This window comes from Heloderma suspectum, chromosome 17 (assembly GCF_057233095.1).
Source record: "Heloderma suspectum isolate Gila_16-S chromosome 17, 16-S_ref, whole genome shotgun sequence".
Taxonomy (NCBI): Eukaryota; Metazoa; Chordata; class Lepidosauria; order Squamata; family Helodermatidae; genus Heloderma; species Heloderma suspectum.
In genome coordinates, this window is record NC_139474.1 from 20,986,991 (window position 1) to 21,009,723 (window position 22,733).

At 46.2% G+C, this 22,733-nt stretch overlaps 2 protein-coding genes across 3 annotated transcripts; one reads left to right on the top strand and one right to left on the bottom strand.

Moving 5' to 3' along the window:
* Positions 1 to 2,566: 2,566 nt before the first annotated feature.
* LOC146334677 (uncharacterized) lies at positions 2,567 to 13,934 on the bottom strand. Its single transcript, XM_084824343.1, has 6 exons — positions 13,852 to 13,934; positions 12,747 to 13,085; positions 10,563 to 10,880; positions 9,247 to 9,363; positions 7,897 to 7,943; positions 2,567 to 6,159 (listed from the first exon to the last, which is right to left on the bottom strand). The coding sequence occupies exons 1-6, from the start codon at positions 13,886 to 13,888 to the stop codon at positions 6,010 to 6,012; spliced, it is 1,008 nt and encodes a 335-aa protein (XP_084680469.1). The 5' UTR covers positions 13,889 to 13,934; the 3' UTR covers positions 2,567 to 6,009.
* Positions 13,935 to 14,038: 104 nt separating this feature from the next.
* On the top strand, positions 14,039 to 21,653 carry LOC146334678 (uncharacterized). Of its 2 annotated transcripts, none has more exons than XM_084824687.1 (6): positions 14,039 to 14,817; positions 18,039 to 18,347; positions 19,203 to 19,541; positions 19,893 to 19,991; positions 20,297 to 20,364; positions 21,428 to 21,653. In XM_084824687.1, the coding sequence occupies exons 1-6, from the start codon at positions 14,775 to 14,777 to the stop codon at positions 21,458 to 21,460; spliced, it is 891 nt and encodes a 296-aa protein (XP_084680813.1). In that variant the 5' UTR covers positions 14,039 to 14,774; the 3' UTR covers positions 21,461 to 21,653. The 2 variants fall into 2 exon arrangements, with proteins under 2 accessions (XP_084680813.1, XP_084680812.1); XM_084824686.1 differs by having other exon boundaries at positions 14,707 to 14,817; positions 18,006 to 18,347; positions 21,428 to 21,642.
* The last annotated feature ends 1,080 nt before the right edge of the window (positions 21,654 to 22,733 follow it).

Consider the following 22,733-nt stretch of genomic DNA (forward strand, 5'->3'; position numbering starts at 1 on the left):
TGTTCTGTCTAAACATGCATAGGATTGCACCCTTCTTTATGTTCTTTCCATCTGTGTGTGGATATTTATTTATTACATTTCTGTGCCACCCAATAGCCGTAGCTCTCTAGGCAGCTCACAACAATTGAAACCATAAATGCAACACAATGAAATATAATATTGAAGTTTAAAACGACAAGAATCAGATTAAAACCTAGCAGCAATGCAAAGATTTACAGTATATATATATATATATATATATGGATGTGGAATGGGATGTGGAAGACGTGGGGCAGTATATAAATGCTGTAAATTAATGAAAATAAAAATATGGCATGCATCATCATATGAGATGTACACCATATACACTCTCTTGCACGCGCACACACACACACACACACTTTCCACACCTATAAATTAAGTGGTTAAACTACACACAACCTCTATTGATGTACCTATCCATAATATCTATCCATCTTATAAATCAAATTATTTATATACAATCTCCCTTTTAATGTATTTATCTATATGTAAGTATGCATACATCAATGATCCATCATTAATGCTCATTCTTTTTCCGTTTTTATAAATTAAGTGATTATGTATAAACATCTACAGTCTTTATTATTTTCTTCGTGTGTGTCTCTTTCTGTGTGTGTTTATTGATTTAAACAGTTTTAAGGCACAATCCTATACATGCTTAGGCAGAAAAAAAGGCCTACAAGACAACTCCCAGCATGCCCCATCCAACATGCATAGGATTGCACCCTTATTATATATTTTAATGTTGTTTTGACTTTATTTTGTGCCCTAAACTGCCTTAGGATAAATATTTATGATGGGTGGAATATAGATAAATGAAGATCAGACAATAATAACAGCCCAATGAAAAGGATATAAAAACAATAATTTGTAAGGAAAAGAAGCTGGGAATGTTTCTAAAGTAGGCTGTGTAGAGAGACTCAAATGAATATTGTCAGAGGGCAAAAAATGACATAAAAATACCACTAATACTGTAGAAGACTCATGCAGAATCTTGTAAAGAGAAGTAGAAGGAGGAGTTGCATCAACATTCCTTGAAAAGAGGTGGGAGAATTCTATAAAGAGCTCAGCAAAGCACAAGCAAACTTATTCAGCTAACAAAACACTGGGAGACCTGCTTTTTAAAGGCTGGAAGAGCAAAGAAAGCCAATGACAAGGAAGAAAAAACGTCACGTTCAAGCTTGCTTCAAGTGAAGCCGCTACAGGCCGTAATAACAATCCAAAGCAGAGCTGTAGAAAAATAAAAACGGGTGGGTGGGTGGAGGAAACATGTTTAAATAGAATAAAGAAGGTGCACCTGCAGAAATGCAGTATGGGATGCTCCTGTTCACTGTGCCATCCAGCCAGCCCCCCCCCCCCTTCCAGAACACTGCATTCCATTCCTCTTCCCATGCGGTTTTCTGGATTTCCCCCCCAACCGTGAGTCCACATTCCTTGGCCACTCAGTCCTCACCAAGCTGTTTTTGGGGTCTCTGCTCATTTGGTTTCCCCCCCATCCCAAAGATTTTGTGTATTTCTGCAAACTTGTTTAGAACACAGGAAGCTGCCTTATCCTGAGTCAGAGCCTTGGTCCATCTAGCCCGGTATTGTCGACACTGACTGGCAGCAGCGGCCCTCCGGGGTTTCAGGCAGTTGTTTTTGCAGATCAACCTGGATTGAACCTGGGACCTTCTACATGCAAAGCCGGTGCTCTTCCAATGGACCTATGGGTCCTCCCTGGAGTGTGTTGATGCCTGCCTGTGTGTGTGTGGTGCTGTTTTGGCTATGTAAATGATGGCACTTAAGCCTGAACATTGGAAACAGAAAGGATGATTTTTTTTAAAAGGGAACTGTGTCGTTCTACAGACAGCAAAGAAAGAGAATCAGGTAGAAATTCTTCACAACAGATTAAGGTGACTGGGGGAGTTAGGGGGGCTGACACCCAGAAACCAAAAGAAGAAGAAAAAGGGGAAAATGCCAAAAGTGAAGAAGAGATGGCAGGACATGTGGGATGATTAACTTGATTAACAGACAGGGTAGAATGGCTGAAGTGTATATGGAAGTATGTGTACATTAATGATCCATCATTAATGCTCATTCTTTTTTCATGCCTATAAATTACGTGATTATGTATAAACTTCTATCATCCTTATTACTTTCTCTGTGTGTGTGTGTGTGTGTGAATTGATTTAAACAGTTTTAGGGTGCAATCTTATGCATGTTTAGACAGAAAAATGGCTTACAACTCCCAGCATGCCCCATCCAACATGCATAGGATTGAACCCTTATTATATATTTTAATGTTGTTGTTTTGACTTTATTTTGTGCTCTAAACTGCCTTGGGATAAATATTTATGATGGGTGGAATATAGATAAATAAAGATCAGACAATAATAACAGCCCAATGAAGAGTATATAAAAACAATAATTTGTAAGGAAAAGAAGCTGGGAATGTTTCTAAAGTAGACTGTGTAGAGAGACTCAAATGAATGTTGTCAAACAGAGGGCAAAAAAATGAAATAAAAATACCACTAATAACTGTAGAAGGTTCATGAAGAATCTTGTAAAGAGAAGTAAAATCAGATTTATTACAGCTAAACAGATGTATATTCATCAAGTATAAATATCAGACAAAACTGGGGAGAGAGGGGGAAGAATGTAAAAAGGTTAAAAACAATACCCCGCAGAGAAAACACTTGCTTTTGAATGTTTTGTCCAAAGTCCCGTTCTTATTCATTCATGCATTAATTGGTAAAGCATCAGTAGGCAAAAATAAAGGCACCTGAACTACCTTGATATTAATCTTCGTAAGCCGCTCTTGAGAACTTTTTTTGGCTGAAGAGTGGGATAAAAATACTGTGAGCAATAATAAATAACAACATAAAAGGCTCGTTCTGTTTGCCTGTATCTCAGCTCCTGCATGGGAGACACGGGCTGAAGGGCTTAAGGAGAAAACACCACTGGAGCCTCATCATGCTGGCAAGAGCGGGCCAAAAAGCCCTTGGATCGTGGCTTGGCTCCTACGGGGTGATGCAGGGAATGGGGCGGGAGTCGCTCACTCTTCCACTTTCGTTCAGTGCCAAACACATTTTTGTTAAAAAGTATAACTTGTTCAAAGTTACTGTCAAAAGTTGCATGGTACTCATTCAACCCCCATGGGCCACGAGAGGTCCCTGCTGTCTAGCCATATTCCAGTGCTGTCCCCAGGGCGGCTGGTCCATTTGCTTTGGAGGGTGAGGAAACTTCTCAAGCTGTATTTAAAATGTTTGGACATCAAGGGTGCTTCCAGATGAGGCTTTATTGCTTGGCCTGATTCGTGGAATTTTATGAGGGGTCCAGGCGACATCTTCCACTCGTAACCCTCCCGTGTTTTCCCGGTGCTGCTTCTGTCTTTTTTCCTTAATGGCAAAAAACCCGTTAAGGAAACTAAAAGACAGAACTGCTGCACAAGGCCTTCAGATCGGTAGCGTAGGTGCTCTCCACCTGGAAGCATTTGAAGAGCAGTGCGCAGCAGGGCTGACTGAACTGAGCTGAGAGGCAGTCCGGCCCAAAATGTAAGGTTTTGCAAGTATAAACAGAGAAAAGCAAAGCCACACAAACTTTTGAAAAGCTTCCTCTCTGTGTCTCTGTGTGTGAGTTTTGCAGAGGAAAAAAATGGCTTCAGAGGTGTCAAAACAACACATACAGCCAAGCGCCAAAGAAAGACTGACTCAGGCGGAAGTTTGTTGTTTTACCTTGAACTGAGTTGCAGACACGGAGATGAACAGCTACTCCTAAATATAGATCACAAACAGCAGGCTACAAATTGGATTTCCTGTTGCCCTTCTCTGTGTTTCTTTGGGCAGGCTGAGTCAAAAGGATCTGGCATGTGGGTAGTCCTCATGGATGTGACACAATAATACCAAGGCATCCCAAGGCACAGAAGCCCTGATGGAAAAAGAAGTTGGCAACTCTACTTTCTGCCCCATCTTCCGTAGCACTGGTGACGAAAAGTGGGCAGATTTTGAGAACAGACAGAACCCCCTATGACCTAGCCTCATTCTTCTCTTTATGTTCTGTTAGCTGTTCAATACCTGACCAGGATTTCCCCCAGACTTACTCAGAAAGGTGTACTCATCTTGCCTTTTTCTTTCAGTGTGTGTGGTTTTCCTATCTTGTCTGAAAGAGCATGCAGCAAAACCATTTTGGGGTCGGATGCCACAAACGCTTTTGTCACAAGTGCCCAAACACCTCCAATCCTGGCCCTCGCAAAAAAAGCCCCCTTTCGCCTTCTGAAGCGCGTGAAGCGTCCTGTCGGCAGAAGGACAGGGCGAATGTTGGTTGCTCTGTTCACGCTCTGTGTGAGCGATAACATCTCCGTATTTTATCTCCTCCTATTCTGGTCACAGCACAAATTGCTGCAAAGAGCTGAACAAAAACGCGGTCACATGTATTAGCCTCTCGTTCTTTTCTGTCTTTCTGGAAACTGCTCTGGTGTTCCCTTGCTGAACCATAAACCTTCAGGCCCATGCCCTGGGACCAGGGGAGGTGCAGTGGGTCACTTGAGTCTGGTGTGAATCACCTGAAGTCTGATTGGTCCCAGCTCCAGGTTTTGGAGGGGCCCTTGGGCAAGACACCCTCAGTGTCCCCCTTCAGTGAGTCTAGCTTCTCCCCTCCATGGTCGCCACTTGCTTCCTTGACAGGCACAGCGCCAGTGGGCAAGTAGGCCCTGGCATCTCCTGCTCCTCCTTCTCACCACCGCCTTTGTCTGGGCCAGAACAGGCAGGTGGACAAGCAGGTCGCAACAGGGAAGAGGAGGAGCAAGTCCGGCAGCCGTGCCCCCCCGATCATAGAATCACAGAAGAGTAGGGCTGGGAGGGGCCTGCAAGGCCATCGAGTCCAACCCCCTGCTCAGTGCAGGAATCCAAGTCAGAGCATCCCTGACAGGTGGCTGTCCAGCCTCGTCTTGAATGCCTCCAGCGTGGGAGAGCCCACCGCCTCCCCAGGTAATTGGTTCCATTGTCATATTGCTCTTACAGTCAGGAAGTTTTTCCTGATGTTCGATGCCAGCCCTGTGCAGAATGAACAGGGACGATGTGAAAAGAATCCTCTAACCTCACCCCTAAAGCGTTGTGTGTACCCCAAACTGGCTACGCAGTTATTCAGATGCCACTGAACATCTGCATAAGGTGCCCAACAGATGCTTGTGCTTAAAGGGTTAACCAGAGTTAAGTCATGTTTGTTGGACCAACTCAGCCTTGGCAAAACAGCCTCTGAGAAACAGATTACAGCCTGTCAGCAGTTCTCTCTGAGAATCAAAGGGAGGATGGATTCCTCCCCAGGCTGCGGGCTGATAACATTGTACTTCGTGCAGTAACTGTGTCAGTAGCTAGCAAGTGTCCATCCTGTCCAGAAAAAAAACATTCAGCTCCTCTCCAGATAACGGGGGTGGGGTGGGGGTGGGGGTGTAAGCCTCCAAGTAATGTGTCTAATAGAGCATGGCTAGAGTTCTTCCCTAAATGTGATGTGTTTCCCTGTGTAGAAATTTGCCCCACAGAACATTTGGGGCTCTCTCCCCCGTTGCTGACAAAGTGTCCTGCGAGCCTCATAATAAACACATGTCTGATCCAGAAGCTTACCTGTGTCTAGTTGATTTATTGGACCATCAGCTAGCCAACGAACCAAACCAAGGGGCCTTTTGCCCCTCTTACCACAACGAAGGAGTCTGTCTTTCAGAAGTATCAAATTCAGATCAGGAAAATGGCCCCTTGAAGCCATGCTGGGGCTCCGGACTGGGCCAAAAGGCAGCTTATAAGTAAATAACAAATAATGAATGATTATACAAATAATAAACTGCCAGTATATTCGGAGTCATTTGTTTATGTAACTCTTTCAGCTTGAAAAAGGCATCATTTTTTCTTTATTTTCACGACTGCCTTGCAAACTGGGCCACTGCTGATTCCGGCATGACAGACGGGAGACTGAGTTTAGGGAAGGGGCTCACCGGCGTTTGAATCCCACCTCCCCGAATCAGCATACAGCAGCTGCTTCCCCACTGGCTCTCTTCCTGCTTGTCATGGGTCCTTCCGACTCTGGATTCCCCACCCCTTGCAACGCTCGTCTTGGGTTCCCATCCTGATTCCGTGATTGAAAATCCAACTGGGCATAGCAGATGTTCTCCTGTTATGAAACGGAACAAAGCTGTTAGTTGTGGGATGGCTTACATTTCTAGCCTAGCTTATCCTAGGGCAGCGTTCCTCAGCATGGTACCTTACGGTGCGATGGACTACAGCTCCCACAATGAACTCATTGGAGCTGTAGTCCAACACACCTCGAAGGCACCAGATTGAGGAAAGTTGTTCTAGAGGTTTCTGGTTGGTGGCAATAGTATACACATCAAATGGAAGTCAAGCCGGTCATCCAGAAAACTGCAGCTAAAACCAAGACTCGCACTCATCCTGGCTGGACTCTGGGCACTACTTTGTTCATCGCATATGTCTGTTACACTGACTCTGCCATAAGAAGTGCTCCTGACCCCCTGTCATGAAAGGGCCACACACTTCTCTGTCTCGTGTAGAAGGACAACCCTCCATCTTGATCGCACTCACCTGGTTTGGAAAGTATACATACAGAAATTATAGTGAATGGCAGCCTTCTCCAATCCAGTGTGCTCCAGAGGTGCAGGACTACAACTCCCATTAGTCCCATCATTGGCCATGTTGGCTGGAGATGATGGGACTTGTATCCATCACCTCAGGAGAACACCTGATTGGGGAAGGCCTGTGAATGGACTCATAAAGCACCAGTGACCCTGAAAGCTCAAGACAATGTTAAGTTGATCCATTGGTGAATGGTGGCTTTGTAATGATTTTTCCCCCTAAAACTGTTGGTTGTTTTTAATACAACTACTTAGAGAATTTGATTTGTTTTAATCTATCTTTATTCTGCAGCACAGCCCAAGGGCTTTTCGTTATAACTGGTTGTGCTACCTGTTCTTATTTTTTTGTCATATTTACGATAAGTAGCTGTACTGTGTTTGTTATGGTTTTTAGCCTCCTTGGACACATTGAGTATGGATATACGTACCTTCTCATAACAAACAAGCGAGCAAACAAACAGGTAATACATCAATAAAAACTGTGAAATGATGACAGAGGTGCAATTCTATTTCCTTCTTGCTCTTAAACATGCAGTGGGGAAAGATGATACCTACTGTGATACGTGTGGACATGATGGGGCTGTTCAAACAACATGCTAACCAGTGAGTGTGGGTTATTTTGAACTGTGGGTTGTTTGCTGAACTGTGGGTTCGCATGTTGTCTGAATGCAGCACGTTTTCTGCAAGGTGGGTTATCGTGCCATCTGAACGCAGCCAGGGTAGCTTGTTAACCACCCTGAACAACCCAACAACAAACCATGGCTACTCAAGGTGGCTTGTTCGAGAAAATAAGCCACACTGCATGGTTAACAAGCCACTCTGGCTGCATTCAGACAGCATGGTAACCCACAGTTCAACAAACGACCCACGGTTCAAAACAACCCATACTCAGCCACGGAGTGCGGGTTAGCATGTTGTGTTTACAGCTCTGATATAACAGCAAAAGAGACCATACTCTCTCCTTCAGAACAATTGCCATTTACTCATATGCAGATCGAGTCCATCAGTTAATCAACTGAAACTCATGCCATGAATGGATTAAGATTTCCTTCATCAGGAAACCATGAGTGTACATCCACAGTCCTACATGGTCTTCAGTTGATTTAAGAACTGGTTGCCAGCGCATTTAACGCCACTTTAGAAGCATTCAGACATGTTCCCAAATTGCACATGATGGGCTAATTTGGGCATCATTTGTGAAAGCAGCCTGAAAAACTAAAGTAATTTTCCACCAAAGACACAGAGAGAGAGAAACACACCTGCGATGACTCTGACGACGGAGGTTCAGAGACCTTGGCATGGAATCCTTGGGGAGCAAAAAAAGGTAAGGTGATAAATAGGAACATCATAATAAACAGGTTGCAATAAGCAAGAAAAGCCCACTTCAGTTTCAAAGACAGGTATCAACATGAATTGCTGAACACAATTCATGAAGGAATTCAAAGTTATTTCCTGTGGTTTGAATAAGGACAAAGGGTTTTGTTTTGTTTAGCACGCTACATATGTTAACAGCTCACCATTGCAATGATATCTACGTTATCACCCAGGGAGGTTTTATACATGGCAACCATTAAGGTAATTATCACTGTCTGTGGTTTTTGCATTTCAGTTCCCTCTGACAGCACAGTTTACATCTCTTCATGCATGAGATGAAGCTGACAATGTCCGCAAAAGCTTATGCTAGAATAGATTTGTTAAGCTGCCTCAAGATTCTTTGTTGTTTTAGCTGGGAGAAGTAGACCTTTGCTGAACAGAACTTATATGTAAGTAAATATGTATATCAGGATCTTGCCCATGGGGATGGGCATTACGGTAATGTTATAGGAAATCTAGTACTTTCTTAAAGTGCCATGTAGATCCACGTTTTAATTCTGCTTACACCTGATTGCCGAAGATGAATGCCTCCGTGGAGCTAAAGGGCAGTAGTGTGGAAGGAAGCAACTTAAGAACGATAGCAAATCCAAGCTAAGGGTACATAATAACGTGTATTAAATCTTCAAAGTAAGAGTGCAGCCTCAGGATCTCTTAAAAGGGAAGGGAAAACATAAGAACACAAGAAGAGCCCTGCTGGATCAGACCAAGGGTCCATCTAGTCCAGCATTCTGTTCAGTGGCCAACCAGCTGCCCACCGCAAACCCACAAGCAGGACATGCGTGCGACAACACCCTCCCACCCACGTTCCCCAGCAACTGGAGTACATAGGCTCACTGCTTCTGAGACTGGAGGTAGCATTTAGCCACCAGGACAAGTAGCCCTTGATAGCCTTCTCCTCCAGGAATTTGCCCAACCCCCTTTTAAAGCCATCCAAACAGTTCTGTGCGAAGTGATTCTGAGCTCTTAAGGAAGTAAGGAGGGCTTGTCTGGATCATGTATCAAAGTTCACCTTGTCCAGAATTCTTTGTAAGAATCAGTCCTAGCAACCAGCAGGTAGGGAGCCCTCCCCAAGAAATGGGCCGGAATTCCAGTGGTGAAGCACGGTCTACTTTCTACCCACCCCAGAAATATAATCCCTGCCAAGCATTCTGCGCAGGATTTCCCTGGGCATAATCCGATACTGAATTGGACTTTATTGTCGGCAGGCATTCCTAGGATGCGAGTCCCGGAGTTACCTGGCCTGGAAGCACAGAGTCGGTTCCAAGGGACGCCCAGGAAGAGCAGGAGCAGGGCCAGCAGGCCCACAGCAGCCAGGGGCACCGAGTAGCGCGGGCAGGTCTCCGGCTCAGGGTCTGTGGAGGAAGCGTTGGAAACAAGACAACAGATTTGCTGGCTCAGGAATTGCTGTGTTCACAGCAGTGGTGTGGTGGAGTCTGGGCTTGCAGGGAAGCATGGATTTTCCCAGCAACAACGTATCATTTCCTGTTGTAACACAAAGTATTTCATAGAATAGTTGTACAACAGCAGGGTTGGAAGGGCCCATAAGGCCATCGGGTCTTATAGGGGGTACCCATTTGGGGGTGCCTTGCTCTTGAAGGGGTGATTCAGACCCATGTGCTTTGCAAAAGACCCGCTCCTGGTGTTTTTTGTTTTTTAAAAAAAATATGGATCAACCCACCTGTCTGCATTATTGGCCTCTCCTTGTGGGTGTGGCTATGGGGACCGTGATGATGAGCATCTGCACTTCCAAATTTACCACTACATCACGAGTTGACAGACAACCCAACCGTTCTTGGTCGCTCCCCGTTCCATTTTGAAACGACAGTGAAGGGCAGGTAGCTGAGCATTTGCGTGGCAGAAGCAGCCAGTAGAGTTACGCCGGTACATGCAAGCCGTTTTTGTGCAACCCCGGCTGTGACGTAAAATGCAGTTCTGCAATGCTGTGTCCCCTACCCACCCAGCCCCACCCCGGTACCCAAGGAAATGGATGCTCCAGAAGTAGGCTGGAACTCCAGGCCTGACAGGTAAAGGAGAGTGGAATAGTGAGTGTTTTCTAACATGAACCTCTCCTGCACGATTTATGTAAAGGGCTGGTCCTTGCTAAGGCAGAAGAAAGGCATTGTAATGCAAAAGAACATTCACCTACCTAAAGGATTGTTGTCACACAGAAGGCCGCAGGACCTATTCTCTAACATCAAAGACTGAAGGCCGTGAAATAATGGGCTTAAGTTACAAGAAGGCAGATTTCAGCTGAACACCAGAGAAAACTTCCGTACTGTGTCAAAGCAATGGAACTAACTGCCTCAGGAGGTGGTGGGCTTTCTGCCCTTGGAGGTATTCAAGCAGAGACTGGACGCTGTCTGTCAGGGATGCTTTAAACCGGATCCCTGCACTGCCCAGGGGGTTGGACTTGATGGCCTAAATGGCCCCTTCCAACTCTAGGATGCTGTCATTCATTCTGGCCAGAGCAGTTTTAAAAGCCAGAACTGCCTAAAGCCTCATTTGTGAAAATGGCCAGTATTCCTACGATGGTATATGTACAGTTACTCACGGGCAGGGAGTGTGATGCTCTCCTTCACGCAGGTGCCGGAAGAGTTGAACCGGACTTTGCAGGTGACGTTTTCCCCACTGATGCGCGCCTCCATGGCGAGGTGGAGGAAGCTGAGGAAGGTCAAGGAGCCGCTGCTGTTCTTCGCCAAAAGGGTCCGGCCCTCTCGCTGGAGCCCTCCGGGGACGTCCCAGGACACCTGGACCAAGTTGGAAACGCCGTGGACCACGCAAGCAAGATGGCTGCTCTGCGTGCGCTGGGAGGGTGGATCTTGTCCGGGGGGCTGCAGAAGCATCACCCAGGCGCTCGGGGTATAACTGTCTGGTGAGAAAAGGGACGCAGAGGATTCAGTAAGAGCAGCCATCTATGCAGACTGACCCTTCAGAATGGCTCCCTGGTGCTTTTCAGACCGTGTCCCAGGAAAAGCTGGATTCCACAGAAGCTCAATAGAAGTTCCCATCTGTGGAACGAGCTCCCTGATGGGCCTGCCTGGTGCCAATTTATTATGTTTTCGGTGCCAAGTTAGATCTATGTCTTTTCCCACGCATTTGGCAGCACATGGTGAGTTTTAATTGGTCCTGGATGTGTCTTTAGTTATGTCTGATAGTTCAGTGTTGTTTTTAATTATACGTTGTTTGTGTATATTGTTTGTGTGCTTTTATGCGCTTTTTTGTCAATGGCTTTTAAACTTTTTATATTGTATTTAATGTTTTAACTTTTGTAAACTGCCCAGAGAGTTTTGGCTCTGGGGCGGTATAGAAATGCAAATAATAATAATAATAATAATGAGTCCTCTCAAGCAGAAGGCCAGGAACTGCAGTCAAATATCCTTTGAAGAGAGCAAAAAGACCCCCACCCACCCCATCTACACTTTGAACCTGCAGAAGAGTCTTAAGTGTCTTCCGGGGTGCTTTATTGATTCATATGGGGTGGCGCTGGCTGGCTCATGTGGCAAGGGAATTGCCCACGCACGCCTACCCTGTGGCATGGGCCACAGAACTTGTCAGCTTCTTAGCTGCATTCCCAGCATTCCCCAGCCAGTCATGCATTTGCACAGAAACATGGGATAAAAAATTGAATAAATCACCAAGTAAAATCATTACTTATCTTCAGCAGAACCTCAAAAAATACAAAGACATGCCCAAAGATGTAGGATGTTTTTCTGTCCAAAAAGCTGTATGACTTTTCTGTCTACAATGTTGTAGGACGTTTTTCTGTCTAAAAAGTTGTAGGACTTTTTTCCTGTCTAAATGTAGGACTGCGCTGTTACGAAATTAATTAATTAATAAACTGAATTTCTAAAGCCCATTAAGGAATGCCCTGAAAGTGCTGCCCTTCCCCTCCCAGGCTGGACCAAATCAAAAGAAATGTTCACCCTACTACAAGGCTGGGCAGAAGGTAGATCACTGTTTATTGGTAGATCTCAGGGTGCTTTGCAATAGACTGGAAAGGTTTTCGACTCATTGTTTAACAAGAATAACAAATGAAAAGGCCCCTCCATCCCCCAAATTAGGCGGCTGACATGAAAAATGCTTTGGGGGCAGGAATCAGGAATGGATTTATGGGTGAATGAACCGTGAGCTGCAGTTCAGGGACCAAAAAGTAGTCCTTGGGCTGAGCATGTGCTCAGAGGTACCCTGTCGCTTCATTCTAAGTGCATGTCTGGATCCGAAACCACTATTTTTCATTTGGGCCTGGTTGGTGGATTTGGGGGCTCTAGGAAGAAAACAAAGTAGATCCTGCAAGCTTGAGGTCTGTCCCTCCCCTGTCCTCCCCTCTCAATATTTGTGTCACTGAAATGGGCTTCTGGAAGCGGCACTTGGGCCAGGGATTCCCCTCGCCTGTGATGGGCACCTGGGACAGGTAGAGCCATCCGAGAGAGACTCGCGTTCTTTTCCTCCCTTCCTGGGAGCCCAACGCAAAGGGGAAAGGGCAGCGCAGTTGGGGGGGTGGGACCCTCGTGGCCCCAGCATTAGCACGGCCAGTCTGACCTCTGGCACTGGCAGGCCCTCCTCCACATGGGACATCAGGGCTAGTGGTCAGCTTGGCTATTGCTTGCCACGCATGGGCTGCTCCCTCGACGGCGCCTTGCTTTGGACCTGTTGCACTTTTAGAGTTCCACACCACAATCCGCCATCGCCACGCCGGCCCGTGTTTCCTTTGCAATGCTCAGCGCTGCCCCCTTACCTCCAACAATCAGCAAGGACATCCCGTTGCTGATGTGCAAGCCGGCAAAGCTCATCTGAGCACAGAAATATTGGCCGGAATCAGTCCTCTGGACGTGGCGGATTTCCAGCACCACCTTTCGACCTTTTGCATCGCAAACAAATTTGTCTGTGGGGTTCTTCTCACCGCAACTCTTGATCAAAAGAGGTATTTCATTTTCTCTGCTTTTGTACCAACTGAATGATAATCCATTGTCTTCAATTGCTTCTGTAGAGCTGCACAGGATCCGTGCTGGGACTCCAACCTCCACAAATTGGAACCGCTGCGTCTGATACAGGAACGAAAGCTGGGCTGTTAACACTGTGGAGAAAACACGTAAGAGCATGAGAAGAGCTGTGCGGGAGCAGAACAAGGGCTCCTCTAATTCTGCATTCGTTGTGGTTGTAATTTTCCCTCTTGCCACTTCCACACAAAGACTTGAGAAAAAATTCAGGAGGAGGCATTATACTATTTGGGAATCCAGAACAACACAAGGAGAGCTGTGCTGGATCAGACCGAGGTCCGTCTGGGCCAGCATTCTGTTCCCACAGTGGCCAACCAGCTGCCTGTGGGAAGCCCACAAGCAGGACATGAGTGCAACAGCACCCTCCCGCCCATGTTCCCCAGCAACTGGTGTACATAGGCATACTGCCTCTGACACTGGAGTTGGCAGATGGCCATCAGGACTAGTAGCTACTGATAGCCTTCTCCTCCATGAGTTTGTCCCGTCCCTTCTGAAAGCCATCCAAAGTGGTGGCCATCACTACATCCTGTGGCAGTAAGTTCCATAGTTTAACTCTGTGCTGTGTGAAAAAGTCCTTCCTTTTATCCGTCCTGAATCTCCCCCCAGTCCGCCTCGTGTTATGTCTCTGTGTTCTAGTATTATGAAAGAGGGAGAGAAATGTCTCTTAGGATGCCAGTGACTGAAAGATAGAAATAAGAAATGCTTAAAAATGTGAACAACATTTCATTGATCTCGTCGAGAAAACTCGCCTTAAGGTTTCAGAGCATATAAAAAATTCAGTCAGGCTAATTTCTCAGATGCAAAGAGTTCAGAGTCAGGCAAAAGCGGCAGAAGAAAACTTACCCATGGAGGACAACATGAAATACGTGGCCAGCAGCATTGTGGAAAGCAGCAGCGCCCAGATGTGTGAGCCCGCACACACATCTAAGGTGCAGCTTCAATCAAGGGTCTAATATGGTGTCAGCTTCTGGTAAAGGAACACCTCCGTGTGGGTGGTGCAGTGAGGTGCTGGGAAGCACTGAGAAAAGTCAGTGAGGCTTTGCTCATAGGCAGTGCTAGTCACCAAACAGCACTCCCACGACTTGAACTTGCGCCTCCCATGCCAGTGCAGTTGGCTTCTCCTGGAGCAGTTCGGATTCCCCGGCCATTGCATTCTGCTCCTTTGCTCGGCTACTTGCTTCACTGTTCTGTGGATGCTGTGTTCTTTCTGGGACCAGTTCCATCAGGGACCCATCCTACCATTTGGAAGTCATCTGAATGTCTAGATTTTCTGAGCCATTAAAGGCCGGTCCTATCTTTAGGCGCAGTGAGGAATCCATCACAGATGACAGATTTGGGGTGCCCTCAAGGATGGTTGGAGAGTTATCTCTGGATGTCAAATTGTTATTTATTTATTAGTCTATAGATTATGCGTGTCCAGTGGTGGCAAATGGTTTTGGTCAGTCCTTCTGCGTACTGATGCTCTATTTGCCATAAAGCTCTTGAGTCCCAGAATTTGCTGACGGACTAAGGGAACCGACCAATGTCTATTTCTTAAAAATCTCTCACACAATTTAAAAGAAGAGCAGCTGAAGCATCTTCTAAGCATCCTTTCAGTGGCGTGTGTCTGTTCAAGTCAGAAGTGGGTTTCATTTCCCAAGCTTGATATTTTTACCCACAGAAATTGGCAGGAAATGGAAAGACACCAGAGCAAAAGAGGCCAAGGAGAGATCCAGTTGCTGTGGGCACATTTGCTTTAGAGTTCAGAATCTGCAGGGGCCCAGGAGATGTTTGTCCATGTTGTTGGGATCATTCTATTCTCTCTGCACTGTAAGTATTTTTGAAACCTGATCTATTTCTTCTCATATGAAGGCCAGTGTGGTGTAGTGGTGAGAGTGCTGGACTGGGAGTTGGGAGATTTGAGTTCTAGTCCCCACTTGGCCTTGGAAGCTCACTGGGTGACTTTGGGCTCTGTCCAGCCTTCCTCACAGGGTTGTTGTTGTGAGGATACAATGGAGAGGAGGGTGATTATTTTCTATTTTTTTTAAAAAAATTCTTGGCCGCCTTTCAGGGCAGAAGCCCTCCCAAGGTGACTGACAGCAATGAAATACATAAAATGCCGGATTATGTATGCCGCCTTGGGTTCCTTAAGGAGGAAAAAAGATGAGATATAAATGTAATAAATAAATAATAAATAAATAATGGTGAGATTGGAGTTTATATAGTTGCATTGGTTCGGTTTTTAAGGCTGCAGTCCTAAACATACTTGCAAGGGAGTATGCCCGGTTGAACACAGTGAGGCTTACTTCTGCATAAACTTGTAGGGGTTTGCACTGCACATGTGACAAGCAGCCCTGAGTATGAATTTGTACAGAAAGGTGGGATTAAAAAAGATGAATAAATAACTAAGTAAAGTAATTACTTATCTTCAGCGGAACCTGGGGAAATACTGAACATTCTTTTTACAACATCAACTGGTTTGAACCAGATTCAGGCTGCTTAGAGTAGTCTCACTGAAATCAATGCGACTGATGCTAGTTATCACCAACAATTCCTATTGATTTCAGTGGGTCTGTGCTGAGTATGAGAAGGTCTGGATCCAAATCAATTATTATTTTAAAAAATGGCAAAACCAGAAACGTTACATCCATTTTTATAAAGTTGTTTACAATGCCTAAAGGGTTCTAGATACACTATTTTAGTAATCAGTACATCACATTTTCTCTGTAAAACAATGAATGCATATTTTGCAGTCTGATTTCTGCTTTGGATAATGCCAGAAGATATACTGAATGAATCGTGTTACAGGTTTTTCCCAAGGAGAGTTAAAAAATGTGATATTTATTTGCCAACCGCCCAAAAAGAGAGATTCAAACCCCGCAGCTCTCAACTGAACTGAAACTGTGTTCTAAGCACACTTGTTTAGACTTGCACCCTAAAGAAATTCAATTGGATGTAATGCAAGTTATTTAATGCACAAGTTGGGATGTTCGGGATTTGTGAAGGGATATCCTGGCTCCTTTCTTTTAATAAAGTCTAAATTGTGCATGCTTTTCCTAATGGGTTTTTTCTTACCAGAAAAAACCCGCCATTAAGGAGGGGAAGACGAAACAGGTGCACAATGCCTTTGAAGCAAAGGGCTGGATGTGCCTGATCTTGTGTGATCTCGGAAGCTAAGCAGGGTCAGCCCTGGTTAGTACTTGGATGGGTGACTGCTTGGAAATCAGGCTTCCTGCACTGAGCAGGGGGTTGGACTTGATGGTCTTGTAGGCCCCTTCCCACCCTATGATTCTATGATTCTATGACTGGTAATGATAGGAGCACTCTGTCTGGAAGCTCTTTCTTCAGCAAGGCGAATATCTATATCAGAGCCTAACTGGAGGCTGCCTTGAATAAATAGGAAAAAGTATCATTACTTGGGCACTGGGCCACAGCTTCGGCCCAGTCTCTGGTTCGGTGCTGTAGTGCACAACTCACAATGCCTCTAGGAAAAAAGTGTTTTATCGTTTCCTCAAATTATCCTTGCACTGCTAGCAGAAAGCAAGGCAGCCAGCTGCATGGGCCATGCCAGCCCTGCAGCAGAGTGTCCTTGTGTCCTCTTTTATAGACCACAGTCCTCTACCTGGATGGCCGTCTGGTTTAAAGCCAAAGAACCCTAAGGAGGGAGGGCAGAGCAGGGCCGCGAAGTGGACCATTCACACTTAGCAGCACCTGGGTAGCAAGCCGAGCTCCAGGCACGCAAGTCACCGAGCCACTGGGCAGGTTCGCATGATCAAGCAGCCCCCCATGGCTCAGTCAAGACATGGTGGGCTGTGGTGTGTGCCAGCAGCCATTCTGAATATTCAAGCCAAGACCATGCTATGTTATCCAAACCTGGCCCGGGTGGGTTGTTGGCATGGCTAATAAATCAAATGCAACCCTAAAACAGCCCATGGGTTCTGGGTGGTTTTCTAACCATGCCAACAACCCACCCATGCTGGGTTTGGATGACACGACAAGCCACAGTTGTGGCTTGAACATTCAAAATGGCCTCCTGGAATGGACCACAACCCACTGGTTTAAATAACCCACAGTGGAATGCGGTGATCTTACGAACCCAGTTGCCGTCTTCCCTACTAAGGTGAGATGTATTATATTACTATTTATTTGTCTCTCTCCCTTTTGGCCAAGGCAAATGTTGTTGTTGTTCAGTCGTTCAGTCGTGTCCGACTCTTCGTGACCCCATGGCCCATAGCATGCCAGGCCTTCCTGTCCTGCGCTCTCTCCCGGAGCGTGCTCAAGTTCATATTCATTGCATCCGTGATGCTATCTAGCCATCTCATCCTCTGCCGTCCCCTTCTCCTTTTGCCTTCAGTCTTTCCCAGCATCAGGGTCTTTTCCAGGGAGTTTTCTCTTCACATTAGGTGGCCGAAATATTTGAGCTTCAGCTTCAGTATCTGCCCTTCCAATGAGCACTCAGGGTTGATTTCCTTTAGGATTGACTGATTGGACCTCCTTGCAGTCCAGGGGACTCGTAAGAGTCTTCTCCAGCACCACAGTTCGAAAGCATCAATTCTTCGGCGCTCAGCCTTCCTTATACTCCAGCTCTCACAGCCGTACGTTCCTACAGGGAAAACCATAGAAGGCAAATGTATCCCTATTTAAATTATAGCGATTCTCCCTAAATGTGTGCCTTTCTCTGTAAATTAGCACATGCAGGTTTCATGCAAATAGATGTCCTCTTTGGCCCTGTTTTTTGGTGATGCAATTCTTCTCTCATGGCGATGTGTAAGTGACAAACCTAATTGCCCCTGTCAGCCACGTTGATGGGAACTGGAGTGACACAGGCCACAACCTACCGGACCTGTGGACTACAGGGTTAGAATGCTTGTGGGTTTCCCGTGGGCAGCCGGTTGGCCACTGTGTGAACAGAGTGCTGGGGCTTGGTCTGATCAGCATGGCTCTTCTTATGTTCTTAATGTGCTGCATGAATGCCTCATGCAATGGGAATGTCTCCCTCACGCTTCGTTTTGCACTAGCCCACCAAGAGTTGCTTTCCTTTCCTGGTACAGCTGCTGAATCACAGAGGAATTCAGAAGCACTGCAGCAGCGAACAGAGATCTTGGCATCCCCTGGGGACACGGTAAACATCAGCTGCAACCTTTCAGTTGGATCTTTTCCGTGGCGAGTGACCTGGCACAAGGAAGACCAACAGAAACGCCTGCACAGGATTCACGAGGGTTCTCAGTCCTCAGAACCAGCAGGGAAGTACCCAGGTCAAGGGCGCGACCTGATCATCTTCAATGTGCAGAGGGATGACTCCGGAGTGTATTACTGTGCTGCTAACAGGGTCACCAGCAAGACAAGAGTGATCGTCTCCGGTGAGCGGCCCGGCAGATTTTGAGAGTTGTTACCATTTATTGCAGGGGTGGGGGGACCTTTTTCCTATCAGGGGTCAGTGGCCCACAGAAAAAAACCTCAATCAGAGGCCATGAGCAACCCAACTGGTGCCTTCAAAGTTGTCTTTCCTCAGGCAGGAGGCTTTGAAAGAGCAAAGCTCTGAACATGCCCATTGGGCTCTCTGACAGCTGACCCAATCCGTACTTGCAAAGGTGTCCTGTGGGCCAGATGAAATTAAGCAATTGGCTGGATGTGGCTTGCGGATCATAGATTCCCCGTCCCTTATCTATTGAATGCATATCTTGCCCAGTTGCAAACCTGCTCCCCACAGCTTAGAAATTCACACAAACAGTGAAACACAAAACATTAAGGGCCTTAAAGGTCAGTCCCAGCACTTTGAATTGGGCCTGGGAGCGAATAGGCTGCTGGTGCAGATGCAGAATATGATCCAAGCGTCTAGTCCTTGTAAACATCCAGGCCAACGCATTCTCCACCAACAGAATCTTTCAAACCATCTTGAAAGGCAGCCCCACACAGAGCACGCTACAGTAGTCTAGTCCAGGTCATAACTAGCTGACGTTAGTGAGTGCCAGTTCAGAACTCAACCATGTAGACAAGAAGTTTGTATTTTTTGCCTCACGTTCTGGCTTGCCATGACTGGGATAGGGGTGAGTTTTAGGTTTTAGTCTGTAGTTCGTAATATCTGAACAGCTATTTGATTTGGCCTGTAGTTTGTTTTGTTTTATAAATGTTGCTACTCAGACTGAGCTTAAGAGATGGAGTGGAATCAAAATCTCATACAAGGGTTGTGATTATCTCTCTCAACACTTTTTCAGGTGCTTCTGGGCCCAGTCTTTCCATCCTTCTGCCTTCCTCCTCAGAGGGGGATCAGGCCAGCCACAAAATGCCCCTGCTCTGTGTCTTCTTTGGCGCAAACCCTGCCTGGAATACTTTCTCTTGGGATATTAGTGGAGAAAGCTCTCAGGACCAGAGCAACATTGACTTGATCGATGAGAATGGAGTTTTCAGCATGTGGAGTTTGATGCTGATTCCTCCGGAGAGGTGGACCCAGGGGATGCCTTATACCTGTTCAGTCCAGGAGAACAGAAGCATCAGTGGCACGGTAGTGTCCAAAAACACACTGTCCACAAAGCCGGTACCCACAGCAAACACAGGTAGAGCATGACAGAGTAAGTCATTCAGTGGCTTTCAAGTTTCAACCCATCTACTAGGATGTTTATGTGACAGTGGCTCCATCCTACCTATCAAGTGAAGTTTGCGGCTACCTTTTTCCAAATGAGCTCTAGCTATGTTGAGTGCAGCTAGGTAATGTTCGACCCTTGAACCAAATGGTCTTACAGGCCCGCTTTTAGGCAGCCACAGGCTTTTTGGCCCCAGTCAGCTAAGAGGGCGTCCATGCGCGTCCATGCGCGTTTGTGAGCACTTGATGCTGTACTCTCCCGTGGATTGGCCCAATGGCTATTCTGGGTGCTGACCACCATTCCCCCACCCCTCTCTTTTAACAGTGGACTGCATCTCCATTTTATACATTGGGGTCCCCTGTATCGCCCTCCTCCTCCTGATCCCACCCTTGATTGTGCTCTTCAGAAGGCATCTTGACAGAGGTAATGTGTTCGTAAGATAAATGACGTTACACCTGGCTACAATTCACGTGCAATTAAGGCTGCTGTCCTATGCACTCAGAGATGGGGAACGTGTGTCTCTCCGGATTGGACTACAACTCCCATAATCTCTCACCATTGACTATGTTGGCTGGGGCTGATGGGAGTTGCAATCCAACAACCTTTGGAGGGCCCAACATTCTAGCCCTGCTATTCACACTTACCTGGGAGTACCTAATGGGACTGATGTCTGAGTAGACATATGTAGGACTGTACTGTGTACATCTGTCTTCTTTTTCCTCTCACAGGGAATGCAGAGAACAAAGCAGCAAATCAAATCCCACTGAGACAGATCCCAGAGGCAGCTGTGGCAAATGTGCGTACCCTGCCTCCTCTTGAGAAGGGCTTGGAAGAAATCAATCCAAAGCCTTTTGACAATCCAGTGTTTGTATAACAGGAATTGAGATTTACCTGCTTTTAAAAGAGGGAGGGAGGGAGGGAGAGAGAGCATATGGGGGGAATGGGAGTGTCGACTATGTTTATGAATGAATCTTTGGATTTGAGGAGGCATGTAAATGACCATTTACCTGGTTGCCTATGGCGAGAGAAAATGGAACCCCGGCAACCAGGCATGGAAGCTTTTCTGCACTGGAAGAGAGTTTTTCTTGTTTATTTGTTTTAAATCCAGACCCTTGCTATTGAACAAATGGAAAAGAATGTGTGTGTGGGGGGGCAGGGGGCAGGTTCACTAGTAAAAGTGTTATGGCTGTGAGAGCTGGGCTGTAAGAAAGGCTGAGCAAAGGAAGATAGATGCTTTTGACCTGTGGTGTTGGAGGAAAATTCTGAGAGTGCCTTGGACTGCAAGAAGATCAAACCAGTCCATACTCCAGGAAATAAAGCCAGACTGCTCACTTGAGGGAATGATATTAAAAGCAAAACGGAAGTACTTTGGCCACGTAATGAGAAGACAGGATACCCTGGAGAAGATGCTGATGCTAGGGAAAGTGGAAGGCAAAAGGAAGAGGGGCCGACCAAGGGCAAGGTGGATGGATGATATTCTGGAGGTGACGGACTCGACCTTGGGGGAGCTGGGGGTGGCGACGGCCGACAGGAAGGTCTGGCGTGGGCTGGTCCATGGAGTCACGAAGAGTCGGAAGCGACTGAGCGAATAAACAACAACAACTTCTATGGATGAATTGGCACTACTGCATTACAAACTCCTTGTAGGCTGACGTTCCAACAGAAACAGCGCGAGATAGTGTACAAAGTGAAAATGACCAAAAACAATATAAACATTTCATTCATGCAACAGAGATAACGTCCTAGTAAAAACAGCTTCAAGACTGACAACACTTTGTTTCATTTTACAGATGTGGGAAATAAACATTTAAGGGTTGCTCGTGTGAGCAACCTTTTGACTGTTCTGTTTTCTTTTCCAGGCTGATTACGCAGAAATACGTTGCAACAAATGAGAATCTGGTTCAACTCATTTGATACGGTCGGGTTGTAAAGGTTACGTAGTTTTTAGAAGAAGGAGAGACAGAAAGAAACAAGGAAAGCAAATTCCAGAGTTTAATGTCTTTTAACTTGCTCATTGTAGATGCTTGTGTTAAATGTATATTTTCCTATATTAAAGTTATCCATGTCTACATGTAAGTATATTCTAATGGCCGTGCATTGCGTATGTGTAGGAGGTGGGGAAGGTGCCACTTTTCTGAAGCAAGACGGACCCGGGGGAATTCAAGTTCACTTTAGCAGGCCCTTCTCGAAGAATGCTTCAAGTGTCTGACTTTGCTCATGCTGTGTGAAAGAGCCACAAATATAACAAAACTCAGCTTCAGAGACGGCACAAACTTTTCTCACAAGTGCCAAAACACCTCAGTGACATTTTATTTTGTTCTTACATTTACATTTATATCCAGCCTTTTTTCCTCTTGCAAGGAACCCAAGGCAGCTTACCTTGCCTCTCCATTATATCCTCACAACAACCCTGCAGGGTAGGTTAGGCTGAGAGCTGGTGACTGGCCCAAAGTCACCCAGGGAGCTTCAAGGCTGAGTGGGGACTAGAACCCACAACTACACCACACTGGCTCTCAAATTCTGCCTTTAACAAAAGTGGCCTCTGAGATGGTGCCTCATCATCCTCTGCAAAAAGGATTAAGAAGAGGGCTACTGGAGGGGGACAAGAATGAATTTGGGGTGCTCTGGTTGCTCGGTGCAAATTAGAAGACCTCTGAGTTTATCCCCACCCCACCCCATATTGGTCGCCTGCTGCCTCAAAGAGTGAGAAAAAGAACTGCGACAACTTTTGCACTAGTCTCAGTTTTATTCTTGCCTCTGTCTGGGAACCACGCTGGAGCTACCTGGACGTGATGCTGGGGAAAAAGGAGAGCTCATCTTGGAACGCCACCTCAGGTGAAACATCTGAGGAATGTTGCGGGGAGCCAATGGAGTTCCAACAAGGCTACTGAAATTTCTTAGGCAGGGGTGGAGGTGTGTGTGTATTCCTGGTGCCAGGTAGCTTGGCCAGGTGCAAAGCGGGAAAGGCTCCTGTACCTTTTATAGCTACCTTGAAAAAGAGGGAATTTGGACAAGTGACTTTTTCTCAGCTGTGCAAGAGAAATCGAACTTGCCCCGAATCACCTTTTCTACATTGCTATTAAATGTATATGAGGCGTGCTGTCTTTTGCATCTGGAGACCCTAATGTCAGGGCCAAAACCCACAGCAAAGACTGAATTTTAGAG

Coding starts and splice junctions, on each gene's coding strand:
- LOC146334677 (XM_084824343.1), bottom strand. CDS start 13,888: ATGCTGCTGGCCACGTATTTCATGTTGTCCTCCATGG. Junction 9,364..10,562: donor GAGCATCACACTCCCTGCCC/GTGAGTAACTGT, acceptor CTTCCTCCACAG/ACCCTGAGCCGGAGACCTGC. Junction 7,944..9,246: donor ACTCTGTGCTTCCAGGCCAG/GTAACTCCGGGA, acceptor TTGCTCCCCAAG/GATTCCATGCCAAGGTCTCT.
- LOC146334678 (XM_084824686.1), top strand. CDS start 14,775: ATGTTTGTCCATGTTGTTGGGATCATTCTATTCTCTCTGCACT. Junction 19,542..19,892: donor GGTACCCACAGCAAACACAG/GTAGAGCATGAC, acceptor CTCTTTTAACAG/TGGACTGCATCTCCATTTTA. Junction 19,992..20,296: donor CAGAAGGCATCTTGACAGAG/GTAATGTGTTCG, acceptor TTCCTCTCACAG/GGAATGCAGAGAACAAAGCA.